This window comes from Taeniopygia guttata, chromosome 31, assembly GCF_048771995.1.
Source record: "Taeniopygia guttata chromosome 31, bTaeGut7.mat, whole genome shotgun sequence".
NCBI lineage: Eukaryota > Metazoa > Chordata > Aves > Passeriformes > Estrildidae > Taeniopygia > Taeniopygia guttata.
Genome location: NC_133056.1, coordinates 3528870 through 3545156, shown reverse-complemented (window position 1 = coordinate 3545156; position 16287 = coordinate 3528870). Strand labels below are relative to the sequence as shown.

The window sequence follows — 16287 nt, the reverse complement described above, 5'->3', positions numbered from 1 at the left end:
TGCCGCTGGCTGTGGCACCTGTGGCACTCGGAGCTGGCGCTGCGGGGCCATGGGCAGGTTTAGCCTGGAGCTGTGCCCAGCCGGGGAGGCTGGGGGAAAGCAAGGAGCCCAAGGTGCCCGACAGCAGGGAAGCCTCTGCCCCAGTGCCCGTGTGTGCCCGTGGAGCCCTGGCTGGGAGATGGCTGCAGGCCGCTCCATGGCGGGGTGCCCCGCCCGGGGCTGCAGCGCCCATGGCCGACCCTGTCCTTACAGTGACCTCGGAGATGGCCGCTGGTGCCCAGCGCCGAGAGCAGCCACGCCGTGGGACTGTGCAGAAGGACACGGCCTCTGCAGACCCACAGCAGTCCTTGCAGGAGGCACTGTCCTTGCTCGGCAGCGATGACTGGTAAGAAAGGCCCCGTTCACTCTGTGTCCCTCTTAGCCTTAAGGCTGGTTAGAAGTGAGTCTTGCTGGTGCCTCTGAGCCCCGAGAGCCCAGAGTGCCAAAGGGCACTGGTAAAACCATTGCAGAGCAGTGAGAGGATAAAGATTTGAGAGCAGCCTTTTCTCGGCCTTGCTCTGCAGCAGTGCTCCAGCTGCAGCAGGTCTGTGCTGTTTCCTCCATTTGCCTGCTGCTCCATGGGGCTGCAAAGGCAACCTTGAGGGTAGAGAGAAAGCTCTGGAATGAGATGATTTGCTGGCTGAAGGCAGAGCAGGATGACAGAAGTTCTGAGTGTGGAGATTTGGGTGCCGTGGGCCACTGGCCCAGTGGGACTGAGTAAGATTCCTCTCTGCTCCCACTGCTGCCAGCAATGGCAGGTGACAGGGTCTCCCTGTGACCTCCTGCATGGCAGTCCCAGAAGCAGCTCTGGGGAGTTCCTCCAGGGAGTTGTGCTTTCAAGTCCCTCAGCCTGTCATTACTCCTGAAGGGCTCATGGCAGAAGAGAAGGAAAAAGAAATAAAATCCTCTAAGAATCTTGTACTTTTGAATTCTACTTTTTCCTTCTCACTGCTTCATATGGGCCTGAGATGTTTTGTCAATACTCACCACGTGTCTTGAAATTATACACAGGCAGAAGGAGGCCCAGAGGTGATAACCCTCCAAATGATAGGTCATATTGGTTTTCCTTTTGATGTCTTTTTGATCACTCTCTGGTGGATGCTTCATTCACACAGGCTTAAGGACTCCATTCACACAGGGTTAAGGACTCCATTCACACTGGGATAAGCATGAAAAATCTGCCATGATGTATCTCCTCGTGCAGTCTCCTTTGTTTTGCCCTTTCTCTTCTGCTTTCTCTTCCCCATTTCTCTTTGGTGCCCTGAGAGGTGCAGAGAGCTCCTGCAGGTGTGGGGGGTCAGGATGACACTCAGGGGTGTCTGTGGGATCTGTCACCAGCCCTGTGCTGCAGCCCTGATGCCTCACAGACCTTCCTATAGGTGAGGGCCTGCGCAAAGCAAGTGCTGGGAGACAGAGTTGTTTGCACCTTTTAAATAACATGTTGCTGTTGTGGGGGTTGTTTTAGGTAGGGGGTTTTGGGAAAAGCCAGAGTTTCAACAGTTCTTGCCCAGGGGTGGTATCTTCTGGGACATCCTGCTGCTTTTTTGAGGAACGTGTGAGGTGGAGTGGAGGGGGTGACACAGAGGCCTAGATTGCAGAGTGGAAACTCAGCTCCAGAGTGCCAGTTCAGACTCCCCCTGCGGAACTGCCTGCTGGGGCTGACAAAGAAGGAAAATGTCCCAGGAACAGCCCCATGGAACTGTGTCTCAGGGACAGGTACAGGGAGGTGACAAGAAACAGCAGCATGGTCCGGTCTCACAGCTTCTAGGAAGCAGTGACAGAGGGGCATCATGTGCCAGAGATTTCAGAAAGCTGTCTTCTTAAATGGCCACAGATGAAGACTCTGAAACGCCTCTACTTGCCTCTTGGATCTGTGTATGCTTTTGACAGCCACACTATCCTGTGGCTGCGCGTTCCATGATTTCGTGAAGTACTCCTTGAAAAGCACCTCCCATTGTTCGACTGAGCTGCCAGCCTGGTCATTTCAGAGGGTGCTGCCTTGGTGGAGAGAAAAATCAATCTTTTGCCTTTCAGGGAGCTGAAGGAGAAGGGACTCTTCAACATCAAACACCTGGCCTGGTCCCATTCAGAGGTCCTGCTCTGTAGACTTTGTGACGTTTGCTTGGCAGTTACCAGCGAGGTGAGAACATTGTTCTGAATTGTCCCCCATGCTTCAGACATGGTGTGTAGAGTAGGTATGTGCTTCTTCATCTCCATGTGTGCTCAGGGTCTGCCTTCATTTCTGGTTTTAGACCTTCTGTTTCTAATGTCTGCCAGCTATCTTAGGATCTGTGTGTACATGGAACTGTATTTACTGTTAGGTTGGGTATCTGACACTCGTCTTTGAGTGAGGTGCCTTTACAATGCAATGTGCAAATGCAGAAATGGAGGCACTAATGACGTTTTTTGTCAGAGTCCCAGTCTCTGCCCAAGCTGTAATTCAGCAAATTAGTCTGTAGGTGTGTGCCTGTGTTTTCTGTTTCCTGGCTGAGTGCTTCAACTGCTGGTGTTGCTTTTTTGAGCTGGAGGACCTGACTCTTTTATCTTTATGACTTGTGCCTTTATGATTTGAAAGCAGCCCTTGCTTCAGTTTTCTAGTAAAAGGGCCTAAAATCGAAGCCATAGACATTTTAGAAGGGTGAAGTAGAACACTTTAGCGAAATTTTTTTTTTAGGCCTGCAGTATGCAGGTCTGAGGCCAGAAATTGGTGCCAGAGTAAGTGCTTTTCCGTGTTGTGCTCTTCTGCCCTTATTGTACTTTTATGTTCCTCTGGACACAGTGGGATGTTGTCATTTCCTGGGACTTCTTTTGAAGGCAAGTGGTTTTCTTTTAAAGGTGATTCTTATGTTTCCCCTCATGACTTCCCCAGGTGACCAACCTCCATTCCAAGGTGTCCTACTCTGCAATCGTCACTCTGGGAGAGTTCTTTGCGACCTTGAAGAAGGACATGGACTCTGAAGTGGATGAGGCTGCTCGGGTCCTTCTCCAGATGGTGTGGAACTCCCCAGAATTTGTTCAGAAAGCAGCCTGTCAGGCCCTGGGGATCATGGTGGAGAATGTGACTCCTGCACGAGCAATGGCTGCTCTCATGGACATAGGAGTCAAGTAGGTTCTTGCTCTTTTAGTGATATTCTTCACCTTCTAGCGTGTGGGAGGGGGAAGGGATGAGAGAATGGGAATGGTGGGAGGGAAGGGTCCTGTATCCTGCATCTTCTGTGAATTCAGGGGCTTGATTCTCCGATCAACCTCATTTCTTTCCTCTTGTAACCTGTTTCTGCCCTCCTGCAGCCTATTAGTTCTCAGAATCACAGAAGGGTAGAATATGGACAGCTGGAAGGGGCCCATCAGGACCATTGAGTCCAGCTCCTGGCCTTGCACAGAACAGCCCAAGGGTCACACCAAGCGCCTGAGATAGTTGTCCAAGTGCTTCTTCAACTCTGTCAGGCTTGGTGCTGTGACCACTGCCCTGGGGAGCCTGTTCCAGTTCCCAACCACCCTCTGGGTGCAAAACCTTTCTCCTGATACCCAGACTAAAGCACCTCTGACTCAGCTTCCTGCTGCTTCCTGGAGCTCTCGCAGTCTGTCAGATTTTCCTAGAGGTGGTGACTGCTGGGGAAGTGAAAGTGCCTGCAAAGGCTAAGGATAGAGCCTTGTGCTTTTGTGGGAAGAGGGACAATTGCAATTGCAGCTGTCAGTGGTGTTTGATATTTCACAGCCCTAACCACAGAGGCCCTGGGAAAACCATGTCTCCTCATGATGCCATTACCTGGAGAAATAAGGAGGGTACTTGCTGAGGCGAGGAGCACATGGGGGAGAATCTGCTGGGTGTGGCAAAGCCTGCACTCCATACAAAAGGAGTCTTGTATGACTGTCCTGGCCATAGAACTCTACTTTCTATTCAAATTGGTGTTTCATTTTAGCCTTGACATGATGAATCACTTTAAAGGCACCTTCACAGGCCAACTGCCGTGGGACAGTTGAAGCAAATGCTGCCTTAAGTGTTGGTGCTGGGCTGATAGTTGCCAAGAGACACTTTCTCTAGAACAAGACAACCTGGCTAAACTGCCTGCCACCCTTTCCTCAGCTTTGGAATAGGGTAAAACATTCAGATGTTTCCCTTGCCAAGCCTCACAGAAGAAACAGGCTGCATTGCTGGATATTCTGCAACTTGACAGCCCACAACATGTTTTCCCTGCATTTGTTTTTTCCCAAAGGTCTGCAGATTTGGGGACAACCGGGTGGAAAGAGCCTCAATCCTGCTGCAGCTCTGTGTAGTGGGTGCCCTCTGATGGGTCAGAATTGTCCTTCATTTCTAAATAATTCATATGTAATCTATTTCTTTAATCTTTCTCAGAGTAAATACTGTGAAAGAAATGGAGTATCAGATGGTGCAGGGAGACTGAATTCCTCCCTCTTCCTTGCAGGCAGTCCTTCTGTACAATGCTAACGTTGTGTTTACCTGAGGACAGAACCTTCTACAGGTGTCTCAAGTTGCAGGGAGAAGCCAGGCCTCCTTCCCCCAGCAAGGACAGGGAGCAGGCTCTGGCCAAGGCCTGTGCTGCTCTTGCTCCTTCTCCCTGTGCCCAGGGTTTGCTCTCTTCTTCCCAGGAGCCGCCATGCCCAGGTGCGGAAGTGCTCGGCCAAACTCCTCCTGTCCTTGGTGCAGAGAATTGGAGTCACGAAGCTGGCAGGCACAGCCAGGGCTGAGAGGCTGGCACACGTGGCAGGGAAGCTTGCTCAGGACTGTCACCAGGACACAAGGTAATGATCTTCATTTCACCTCCTAAAAGCGGAAAATCTTTTTGTGTCTGGCTATAAAGGTAAAACCACAAAAGAGTGGGAACTAAAGGAAATAGAAGTTGCCACACTGTGTGAATAAGGGTCAGAGCATCATGGAATATGCTGAGTTGGAAGGGACCCATCAGGGTCATCAAGTCCATCTCCTGGCTACGTGCAGGACACTCCAAGAGTCACTCCATGTGCTTGAGATCATTGTGCAAACGCTTCTTGAGTTCAGTGAGCCTTGGTGCTGTGCCCACTGCTCTGGGCTGCCTGGGAAATGACTGTAGTGGGTAACCTGAGGTTGGCCAGCAAAAAGGAGCATTGCCAACTTCCTGTGGCTTGAAGGATTCTTTACTGAGATCCAAAGAGCTCAGAGTAGCCAGTCCAACAGTTTTGTTTGGCCTTAGGTGCACAACACAAAGCCAAAGTGTTGACTAATGGTCATCACTGAAGGATCCCAAACATCTGTTTCTCATTAACTTAAGACTTTCCTAGAAATATTTCAGAGGTCTTTAGCCAACATATTCAGTCATTCTAAACCTGTTCTGCAGATTTCTACAATGCTGTTATCTGTGGCTCAGTGACCTCCAGATTTCTTTTGCAAGAAAATTGTGGTTTCCTAGTGACAAAATCAACCCAAACCACCAAAATCCTCTTACTTGGATGGTGAAATTCCCATTAATAGCTGCCAAGAACACCAGAGCAACTAGCTGTCCCTGTGCATACATATAGCATAGAATAATCAATAGGATGCATGAGGTGTTTTGTCCTGGCTTCCCTCCCAGTTAAAGAAGGGCAAATTATTGTGCAATGGCAGCAGGACACTGCTAATAGGCTCTGACAACACAGCAGATGTGTTTTGCTTGTTCCCTGGGATCTTTGATCCCACAGAAGCACACCCACAGTTTCAGAGGGAAATGGTATTTTTCTGCTGCTCCACCTTCTCTTGCCTCTTGTGCTCAGCTGACAGCACTGTGCAGTGTCAAGAGGAAGTACATCTCCCTCTTTGCTGAGTAGGTAATGCCTTCTCATGCAAGGATTGCACCTGTTGAGTTTAAGGTATCAGCCTCTACTGTTAACATTCTTCCTTTGTTTATTCACTTTTCCTTTGTGTCCTCCCTTCCTCCCTCCCTTCCTTCTGTCATTCCTTTCATCCTTCCTTAGGCATTATGGACAGGAGATGGTGAAGCTGTTGCTCAATCATCAAAAATTTCAAAGGCTTTTGGAACAATTTCTTTCCACCTATGATCTGGAAGATATTCTGACAAGAATTAAGAAGAAAGTAAGTGCTTGGCAGGAGAAATGTCTCCTTTGTGCAAGTATTGCCACTGCTAATATGAGATCAAACACAGCCAATCTGTCTTTATGTCATTCCTCTTGTGCTGAATCATTTTGCTCCGGGCAATGAGCTGTTAATCCTCAGCCTGTTCATCTGCAGACCACAAAGGAACTGATATTATTAGGGAAAAAGTGGGGTTTTGAATATTTTAAATATCGGTCACAAAGAGGAAAGGGAAAGAGGAGAAAATGGATTTATATTTAAGCGTAAGCCCCCCGCTGCAGTCTCCCTACTCTGCCCCCAGGAAAGCAATTAAGTGAGAATAGTGCTTCTGAAGATAACAGAGTCTCTGCAAAAGACACCCGAAGTAGTAGTACCAAGAAAATTTCCAAATCTACAAAAGATGTCCAAGTTAATCCTGGTTACTACAATTACTGTCTGTCTTTTGGGAATACTGCCCTGCTGTCAAGCCCTGTGGAACTGGAAGAAGCTTGGTGAATTCAGCAGCATCCAGTGGGAAATCCTTTGTTTGTTAAGGGGAGGATTTTATTTCTTTTAGTGACATTATAGAAGGGAGCGTGCCTTTGTGCAGGCCCAGGGAGAGTGAGTGTTGAACCAAACTGACTTCCAACCCAGTGGGCCAGCCCCCAAAGAGTCCAATTTTTTCTGTTGCTTCCTTTAAGAAAACCCGTTGCCTACCTGTTGCATTATTTCCATTTATGCTCAAGACTAATGAATTTGGGATTTTAGACTTCTGCTCAGTCTGGTAGCGCACATCACCTGCCTCGGGCTATTGAAAACAAAGAGTTGATATCACTGAATCTCTGGTCTGTTTCCATCTGTAAGTTAGGATATGTTTCCCTAAGCCTTGGTAGCAGTGATCCTGGTTCCAACTTGTGTTTTAAACAGGGAATCTCCAATTTTATATTCTAAAGATTGACGGGGTTTCTCTGCATCTTTGTAGGGGATGGAAAACCAGAGGGGTGAATGCCCATGTGTCAAGGAGCCGGTGAAGAAGAGGAACAATGGCTCGAAGAAGCCCCAGGCCACATTGTCTTCTGCTAAACGGTACTGAGCACTTCTGTTAGATGTGACAAAGCACATGACAAGCTTTACATGTCTCTTCCTCAGGAAAATCTTTCTGGCAGAGTGACTAGTTCCACAGATTGTTTCCTTTCCCTACAAATGGTCTATGCTAAAAAATTTCTACCTCTGCATTATGCTGAACACAATTTCAAAATTCAAACAGGGTTTTTTTTTAATCTGAGTGGAGTCTTTTTGGGTGTTTTGATGAGAAGGTCCAGTCTAGAAGCAAGATGCCATACCACAAAGATGCAGTTCTCATCCATGTGGTTTGGCCTGGCTGAATCATGGCTTTCTTACACTAAAACAGTATCAAGTTTGAGTAGTAAGTAGCAAGGCAATTCCTGAGCAACTTTGGTCAACAGGTGTCTCAATGTGGACTTTTTGTTTTGATATTCTTGTCCTTCATATAATTTGTTTGATGAACAGCATGTTTGTTTTTTTCGTCTTGTGCAATCAGCATTCAAGACAGGAATTTGGTCCTTGCTGTCTCTTCTTGGCAGTTGCAGAGCTACTTGTACCTGTTCTCTGATAACAGAGGGGATTTAGTTAGCTCTGTCATGCTCAGCGGTGACAGGAAAGTGACCACATGCCTTAGTGGCATAGCTAGCATCTTCCCATGCTCATGGAAGAGACAGGTTGATCCAGGAGAATTGTTCCCAGTGGGGTTGTTAAGCTGTGCATCTAGTCTCTAGGGAAGCAAATGAAATGTGAGCGCAGTTCTGGGATGTCTGGCTTCTGTTTTTATCTCTGTTACTGATTTTCTGAATCATTCAAATATGGCCCTGTTCATCTGTTCAGATGCATCTGAGCTATTTTTTCCAGATTGTTGTGCCAGGTTGTAGAGACACTTCTCCAGAGTGATGAGTTTTCCTTATTATAAGACACACACGTCCCATATGAGGAGGCATTTGAACTTGGAAGTAGCATCTCTCTTTCTCCACAAAGCAATGTGACCTGTGTGCCTTGGAAGCCATCTGAAGATAGATCAGATGCATCTCATCCTTGGTTTTCCTGAGTGAGGACTGGCGAGAATGTTACTTGCCTATTGTCTCCCGTAGTGATTGGCATGAGGCCCACGTTGTTCGTCAGAGCCTCATGATTTTCTAGCTTGAAATCACATAATTAGGAAAGCTCCTCAAGATGTTTTGCTCACAATTAACTGAAGGTGTTATCACCAACAGGTTCCTAATTTGGTTTTATTTGCCAGGGTGAAATCTACCTCTGATGGACGCCTCCTACACGGTGCAAAAGCCCAGGTGACGTTGCCTCCAGCTGTGGAAGAAACGGAGCTGCTCCAGAGGCTTTACAATCTCCTGAAAGCCAAGGGCTTTCAGACACGGATGGAAGGAGTGGCACTCCTCCAAGACCTGTGCAAAAGCAGCCCCCAGCTCATCTCCACTAACATTGTCCAGGTGTGTAGGGCATCTTCATTGTTCCTTTCCTTTAGCTCCTTTCCTAAGCCTGTAGCAGTAAAGTTAATTCAGTGTGTCTTGACACTCCATTCTGGCTGTTTGGGACACGCTGGTCCCTCTTACTCAGGCAAATTTAATTCAGGTCCTGGCTTCAGGGCAAGTTATTTCAGTCCAGCTGTATTTGTCTGGCAGGTGCCTATTGATGCTGTTCATCACCAGATGATGACACAATTTTCTGCTGGTCTAACTGCTGCTCTCTCCTATTTCCAGCTGGGTTAAGTGCAGGGAATGCAGCCACTGAAAGCATGACAATTATTCTCTAGACCAAAAAAGGATTTGCATAGGAAGAGAAGTATCAGGCTAGGTTGGTTTAAACCCATTTTTTAAAAAAGAATACTTCTATATAGTCCATCTTGTCTTGTACAGGCACAACTCTGGCTACTCATTTGCATCCTTGTTCCTATTCCTCTTGGTAAAGACAGTGCTCACCCTTCTTTGGAGAAGGAGGAAAACAGCTAAGGACACATCTCTGCCTTCTCCTCCCAGCAGCTGCTTTTCCCCCTTTTCCAGGAAAAGGTGCCTGATAATGGGGCTGTCAAGGGACTGAACCTGCTCTAATGAGAGCTGTAGAGCAGATTGAATTTCAGAAGTCTACCTGTTACTTAGAGAGATGGTCTGGATCCTGGAAGAGTTGATCAGAGCCCTGCACTTCTCCAGACCCTGGTTCTGAGACAAACAAAAGAAAACTTAGATCTCCTCCAGCCATAGTTTAGGCAAAATCATCATTGCCCTCAGTACTTGAGGAAACTGTGTAGAAAACCAGACATTGTAAACATCTGCTTCCATACTTCTAAAGCAAACGTAGTCTTTTGCATTAATAAATGGAATTGATTTAATGATTTATAGATGGAGAGAAATACCATAGGAACGATTCTGTCCCCAACCAAACCTCTTAAAAACAGAAGAAAATCTTTCAACCAGCATGAGGTTGTGCCACCATTCCAGTGAGTGGCCCGCAGGAAAACAGTGACATTGTGCAAACAAGTGCTGACCTGACAGAAAGGATCACTTTCATCTTTTACATTGCTAACTGCTACATCCACTCTTCAAACAAGGGCATTTTAATCCAGCTTTCATGTTGTTTGTTCTCTTCACAGATATTTGATTATTTTGTCCTGAGAATATCTGACAGCCACAAAAAAGTGAAGCAGAAGGCGCTGGACGTGCTGGCTGAAATCACAGGGATCCTGAAAGATGCCTTGAACCCAGTGATCATTGGTTTGGTGGAAGGAATAACAAAGAGCCTGAACTCAAAGGATCCCAGGGTTCGCGCCGCAGTTGTGAAAGCACTGGACGAATCCATTGCTCATTTAGGTAAGGCTGAGCCCCGGCATGGACTCTCCTCAACTGCATCTCTGTCTCTCCGACACAAGAGAATGCTGAGTGCCTTGATAGCTGCTGTTGACTGTGGAACGCTCCAGCTGACACCCACCAGAAGCTCTGGAGGTGCAGCCCTTATGCACCAGTCTTCCAACAGACTTGAATGTGATCAGCATTTCCCACAAGTCCCAGGAGCCCTTGGCTCTGCGCTGTTTGTCTGAAGAGCGAGTCCCGGACTACAGCTTTGCTACAATTCAGAGGCAAAAGGGGTTTTTGAGTTTGCTTGGGCCCCGTTTGACTTCCCAAATGAATAGCTTTGCTGTTGGCATGAAGGGACACTGACCCATCAGAGCTTCTGCAGAGCAGCCACCTGGAAGGCTCTGCATTGTAGGCATTAGCTGCCTATTTTCCACTTTTCTTCTTTGTCTTCTATTTCAGAGGGGAACTTAAGATTCACCAAGTTCATTTCTTTATAACAAAGAGGTGTAAGCCCAGCCTTGTTCCACATGTTGTTTTGCATGGAGCAAGACGGCTAGAGTGAATAACTATATAGGCAAGGGCTGCTCTAAATTCCTTTGCCATGCAGATTTATGTCAGCTCTGAAAATGATGCACTGGGGAAATATGCCTGGAAAAAAAAGTGTTGAAGAGGCAGCTCTTGAAAGGGAGTTTCTACTTTCTCTTCCTCAGCTGCTCTGTGAACTCAGGAACTGCCTGACTCAGTGCCTTTCTGTGTCCCAAGGATGGGGTTCTTCCTTTTTGCTCTGGGATGCAAAACCTTTTCACTGCTTACATGTGACTGAACTCTTGAGGTCCCTGATGAGAAATGTTTGAACATAGCTCCTGGTACAGCAGACAAGTTTGAATTTACAAATGTGAAAGGAGAGCTTTTCTTTTGGAATTTAAAGCCCTGCCAAGTAGGCTGGAAGGAAAGAAGAAAAGGATTCAAAAGTCAGCAGAAATGTACTTTAGTTTATAAAATGGGGTTGCCCCTGCCCTTTCCCTCCCCACTGTCCTTCCTGCTATGACCTCAGAAGAGTGAGCAGAACCATGTGTTTCACTTGTAGATAAAGTATCCCTGCTGAAAGAGTTCAGCTACCAATGGAGCCAACTGAGTGGCCAAGCTCTGCTGGATGTCGCGGAGCGTATCACAGGTACGGCCTCCCCTTGGAAGCCAAGAGGTCTTCCCAGGGAGCATTTACAGGGAATGCCTGGGATCAGACAGCAGAGTAGCTCCTCCACATCAGGAGGTGCTGAGCTTGTCGCTCCTGCCCAATGCCCAGGGCAGGTGTCTCTGGCAGGTTTTCCCTGGCTGCTGCAGAGCTGTGCAGCATCTGAGATGGGGGCGGCGCTGGGCCTGGGGGCTGAGCTCTCACTGGGGCAGCTCAGAACCACCTCCAGGATAGGAAGGGGCTAAAAATACCCCAGCTGGCTCCTCTCCTGGAAGCTCAGGGACATCTGTGATCTTTCAGGGAAAACCGTGTCAAATGCTGTTTCAGGGGATCAGTATGTTTTGTCCTCACAGAATTCTTGTTTTTCTCTTGGAAAGTTTTGAGGCTGAACCGGGCAGAGCCCGGGGGTCACAGCTTAGGTCAAAAGTCAACAGACATATTAGAGGCATGGATTTAGTGCAAGGCAGCCTTTGGGGGCACAGGGGCAGAGGCAAAGTGCTGAGGCTCCCTGGCTGTGCTGTCCAAGTGGCACTGGACTGAGCATTTCAGGCTGTGCAAACAGGGTCTTCCTGTGTCAGAACTGTCCAAAATGCTACAAAGGCAGCTGAAAATGGATTCCTCAGAGGAGCTTGCTATGCCAGCAATAGGCAAGGAATGGAAAAACTATAATCTCAATATAGAGAAGACGATTGATAGCCTTGCTTTAGCTGGGTTAATGGCACTGCTAATTATGCCAACATCTTTAAACACAAGGTTTAATACACTTTGTGTCTTCATTAGGAATCTCAAAAGGGCATGTGCAGTGATTGGGAATGTCAAAGGCCCTTTAAAGAGCATTTGAATAAAGTAGATCTCCAGCAATAGGGAATTTAGTTTGGCAGTTATTTTGATCTCCTTTTCAAATTAAGGAGTTAACGATAAATCAGGACTACTTTAGAAAAAGCAGATGTTCTCTCTGAGATTTAGTAGGAACAGACAGCTGTTCCTCACCTTCAGTACTCACTGATGTCTTCAATTACATTTAAACTCAAATGAATTCCCATTTTAAAGTGGGTACCATCACCCTTTTCCTGCTTAGTAGAATTGGGTTTGGGTACTTTCAGGAGCTGTTTCAATGTTGATGACTGCTGGTGGATTAACAGTATAGAGAAAATGAAGTCTCTTCCACCAGAGAATAAGAAATGGCTACTAGATAACATTTTGCCTGATCAGAAAATAAGAATGGTCTCCAGAGCATATCAGGTTTTGATCTCTCAGCCCAATCTGCCATGCAAGGAGCCTATTGGTAGTAAATTTTTGTCTGTGTTTGATATAGTTGAGTTTAGAAAATGAGCAGAGAGCAGATTTCAGAGACAATATGAGAAAACACTTGTGGTTTTGTTACATTTCAGTCCCCTGTGTAGCGCTTTTCTCTCTCTGTGTCCCTATTTCAGTGTGCATTTTTAAGAAAAAATGCCATTAACATTGGGAGGGGAAATGGCATTAAAATGTAATTTTAAAATGTGGAGATGCTGAAATGCCCCGTCGGTGGGGTCTGGGTAATTATCTAAGACACCCTGAGGTTTGAAAAAGGTCTTTGTTGGAAGCCACAAAAGCATTCTGCCAAAGACGTTTCTAATCCAACCGTCAAGCAGCAGCCATCTCTGGTGGGCTGGAGCTTTGAAGTGTGTTCTAATACTGCCCTTTGCTGTGTGCCACTGAGCAAAGGGAAGAGCCAGATCTGGCACTTGACATCAAAGTTACAATAATGGAATCATCCCTTTTATTAGAAATCTCTCCATTTCCTCTCTACGGTGCATTTCCAAATCTTCAGTGTGGGTTTAGACAACTTCTTAATGGAAATAAAAGGCAGTTTGGCATTTCATTCATTGTTCATGCAGAAAGAGATTCTTAAATAATTTAGTAAAGGTACGAAGTCTGCCACAGGGACAAGGCTCTGGTTGGAGAAATTAGTCCTGAGGGGTTGGTGGTTCTGTTTCAAGGATGATCAGCTGCTTTGCCCATTTCTGGATCACGGGGCTCTGTGTGCTATTTTGCTGATCTTAGCCAGGGAGGCTTCCAAGAAGCAAAAGCAGAGGCAGATCCTTGTTTGCATTGAGGCTGGTGGGTAAGAAGCTGTGCCTCTCTCCCGGCAGTGCTTGTGGAGTGGGTTTATGCCAGGAGCCCTGAAGTCGTCGAGCAAGACGCCCTGCCCGTTCTCTGGTCCTTCCTGGAGAACAAGGCGCTGCCTGTCCGAAGCGCCAACGTCCGCACGGTGGCCACCGAGCTTGCCCTGGCCCTGTACGAGGTGATGGGCACCAAACTGAAGAAGTGTGCTGCCAGCAAGCCTCCACACGTGCAGGAAAACCTGTCCAAAATGTTGGGCTGGTGAAGGTGAGATGTTCTCCAGAGAGATGACCAAGTGCTGAGTTGGACACCTCCAGATTTGCCTTTTTAGCTGTGCCAAAAATGACAACATACTAAGGAAGGGTGTGCATCTGCCCCCGCTCTCTCCATCGCCCATCCTAGTCATGGGGCCTGAAACAACTCCAGACTGAGGACAAGGGGGAGGCTGAGCGTGGCTCAGCCTCACACAGAGGTGAGGGGGGAGCTGGGCCGCTCTCTGGTGGGAGGAAGGGTCCTGTGGCAGCCCAGAGAGCCTGTGCACATTGCCAGGGAACAGCTGTGCCCTGCATGTGCCCCTGCAATGAGCTGTGCTCTGCCAGAGCCCCTGGAGCTGTAGGGCTGCTCAGCCGTGGGGCAGGGAGAGGAGCAGGAGGGTGCATGTGCAGCTGAGCCATTCCTGGGAAGCACAGGGCTCTGGGCTCCTGCTGTCCCAGGGCAGCCCAGAGGCCAGGCTGTTCCTGTGGCAGCCCTGTGCAAGTGGGTCAGGGTTTTCCCTTGGCCTGCCTCAAGTGTCTGCTGGCAGGAGCACGTTTCCCTGTGCATCTGTTTAGAAATTGGCAGGAAATGTGTCCCATGAAATACAGAGCTCCAGATGCTTTAGGTTTGCATTGCTGCCTCTGTTAAACTTTGTGTCTCCATTTTGCAGATCTGACTGGTCACAGTCTTACTGAGGAGTTTTCTCTTGACACTTCCAATGTTCTTTTACCCACAAAGTCCTTGTCTCCTGTCCAGAAGAAATCTCTTTCCTCCAAGCTCAGGAAGAAGCTGTTGCCTGCCTGAAGAGTGTTTAAAGAATAGGATTTATGCTTCAGTCTTCATAGCTACAGATGTACATATGTTCTGATCTTTAGATGTAGTTTTGAATAAATGTGTTTTGATTGTATCTTGAAATTTTGATTACATATTTTTAATTGTATATATTTTATTTTAATAACAAAAAAAAAAGCAAATAAATAATAAAATTTAAATAAAGCAAGAGGAGAATGTGAGACCAGGACCTGCTAGCGTAGAGATTATGGGAGTGCAGCTCACTCAATGTGCCAGTGTCTCACCACATCCTTTCCTGTTGGAACTCAAAATGTCCCTCAGACATTTTTGGAGGTTCCAAGCCCTGGTCAGAAGCATTTGAGACCCTGGCAGGCAGCTGGAAACAGCTGTGATTTTGAGTTTGAGCCATGGAATGATTTACCAACTTTGCAGGTGGAACAAGAAGTCACAAAAGTTTAGATATTATAGTAGAAGTAGTTACAAAGTAGAGGGAAGAATTTTTGAGTGCTGTACAGAGGCGTTATAACACCTGTACAGGGGGGTTTCTATTTTGTACATGGGGGTCAGAAGTTTTAAGATGGAGGGATCTAGACCTGTCCTGTCCTCCCTCTTTCTTCCTCACCTCCATGTTTTTGGTGATGTTGGCACTCACAGATTGGTGTAGAGCAGAAAAGCACCATTTAATATAGGTAATAGGTATTGGGGAAAAACTGTAAACACGTAATATGTAGTGTACCATATAAAAGACAGCAGCAGCCCTGGGCTGGGGGAGAGAAGTCAGGGGACAGAGAGGATGTCAGGGTGTGTGTGTGCCTCTGCCTGGGCTGCTGAGCAAACCGCAGCAGCCCGAGAAGAAAATCTTTTAGATAACTTGCAATAAACTACCTTGAGACCGAACAACAAGAGACTGCTGAGCCTTTCTTCGGAAGCACAGCTTGGAGGAGAGATTTTTCCACCACACAAAGCCGCCCCGTGACCTAGGGTGGTCTTCAACAGTGAGGGATAACTCCTAACCTTATGTGGACATGTAACTCTACCAGTGTGCTGCTTATACACAGTCGCTAAATGTGTATTACAATTTACCCATTTCCATAAAACCCACCCCAAGTTCCCAGGTTCAGTCCTTGCATTTTCTATAACTGCATTCTTGAGCCAGATGTCTTCTACACTTCCAACCGTCCTTGCTGGAAAAGCAGCTCCTGCATGCTTTGTTCCTGTGTTAAAAGTTCACAGGCACTATAAAAATAGAATTAACCCTGTTGGTATCAAGGCCAAGCCTTTGTGTGGCCAGGCAGGGGCAGGCAGGAGGCAGAGCTGTCAGCAAAGGAAGGGCCAGCGAGGTGGGGCAGCCGGGGGATGAGGACAGCCTGCAGGGACAGAGGCGCAGGGCAGGGACACCGTGGGACAGCCTGGGCTGCAGAGGGCACAGGGATGTGCAGCAGCTGCAAGGCCCTGACAGAGCCAACCTGTGCAGCACTTTGGCCATGGCTGCTGGCCCTGGGCCTGAGGCCACGAGGGGACAAGTGACCCTTGCAGCCCTGGGGCCTCATTGCCTCCTTGTCCCTGCTCAGCAGCCTGGCAGGGGCCGCCCCATGGTCCTGCCCTTGGCATGGCACATCCCCACATCCCAGTGCCCATCCCGGGAAGAGCCCTGAGCAATGAGGGAGGGACAGGATCTGCCTTGCCAGGGGCTGAGGCTCAAGCCTGTGCCCTTTGCATTCCTGAAACACATCCAAGTTTGCTCAGCACCAGAGACACCTTTCCCTTGCTTGTCCTCATCTGTCATCAGTGCCTCCAGTGTTCTGCTCAAACTGGAACCTGGGGACACTTTCACATGACTTGTGTCCTTTGGTGGGACCCATTAAAATTAAAGAAAGTTTGGACTTTGAAATTGACTTGGAGTTCTTGAGAAGTTCTTTGAGCACAGTCTGAGGGACTGGGTCTGATGCAAACAGCACCACAGCCCCAGAGGGTCATTAAAGTCC

At 47.7% G+C, this 16287-nt stretch overlaps 1 protein-coding gene across 1 annotated transcript; it reads left to right on the top strand.

The window, feature by feature from the left end:
- The first annotated feature begins 230 nt into the window (after positions 1-230).
- Positions 231-13520, top strand: LOC140681055 (TOG array regulator of axonemal microtubules protein 2-like). Its single transcript, XM_072920255.1, has 9 exons — positions 231-385; positions 2074-2179; positions 2909-3144; positions 4648-4800; positions 5986-6103; positions 8368-8598; positions 9756-9972; positions 11045-11131; positions 13285-13520. Exons 1-9 carry the CDS (start codon positions 231-233, stop codon positions 13518-13520), a joined length of 1539 nt encoding a protein of 512 aa, XP_072776356.1.
- Positions 13521-16287: the final 2767 nt, after the last annotated feature.

Excerpts from the sequence above, each read along its gene's own strand:
- LOC140681055 (XM_072920255.1), top strand. The coding sequence starts at position 231 with ATGGCCGACCCTGTCCTTACAGTGACCTCGGAGATGGCCGCTGGTGCC. Across the intron at positions 386-2,073 it reads TTGCTCGGCAGCGATGACTG|GGAGCTGAAGGAGAAGGGAC; the intron begins GTAAGAAAGGCC and ends TTTGCCTTTCAG. Across the intron at positions 11,132-13,284 it reads TGTCGCGGAGCGTATCACAG|TGCTTGTGGAGTGGGTTTAT; the intron begins GTACGGCCTCCC and ends CTCTCCCGGCAG.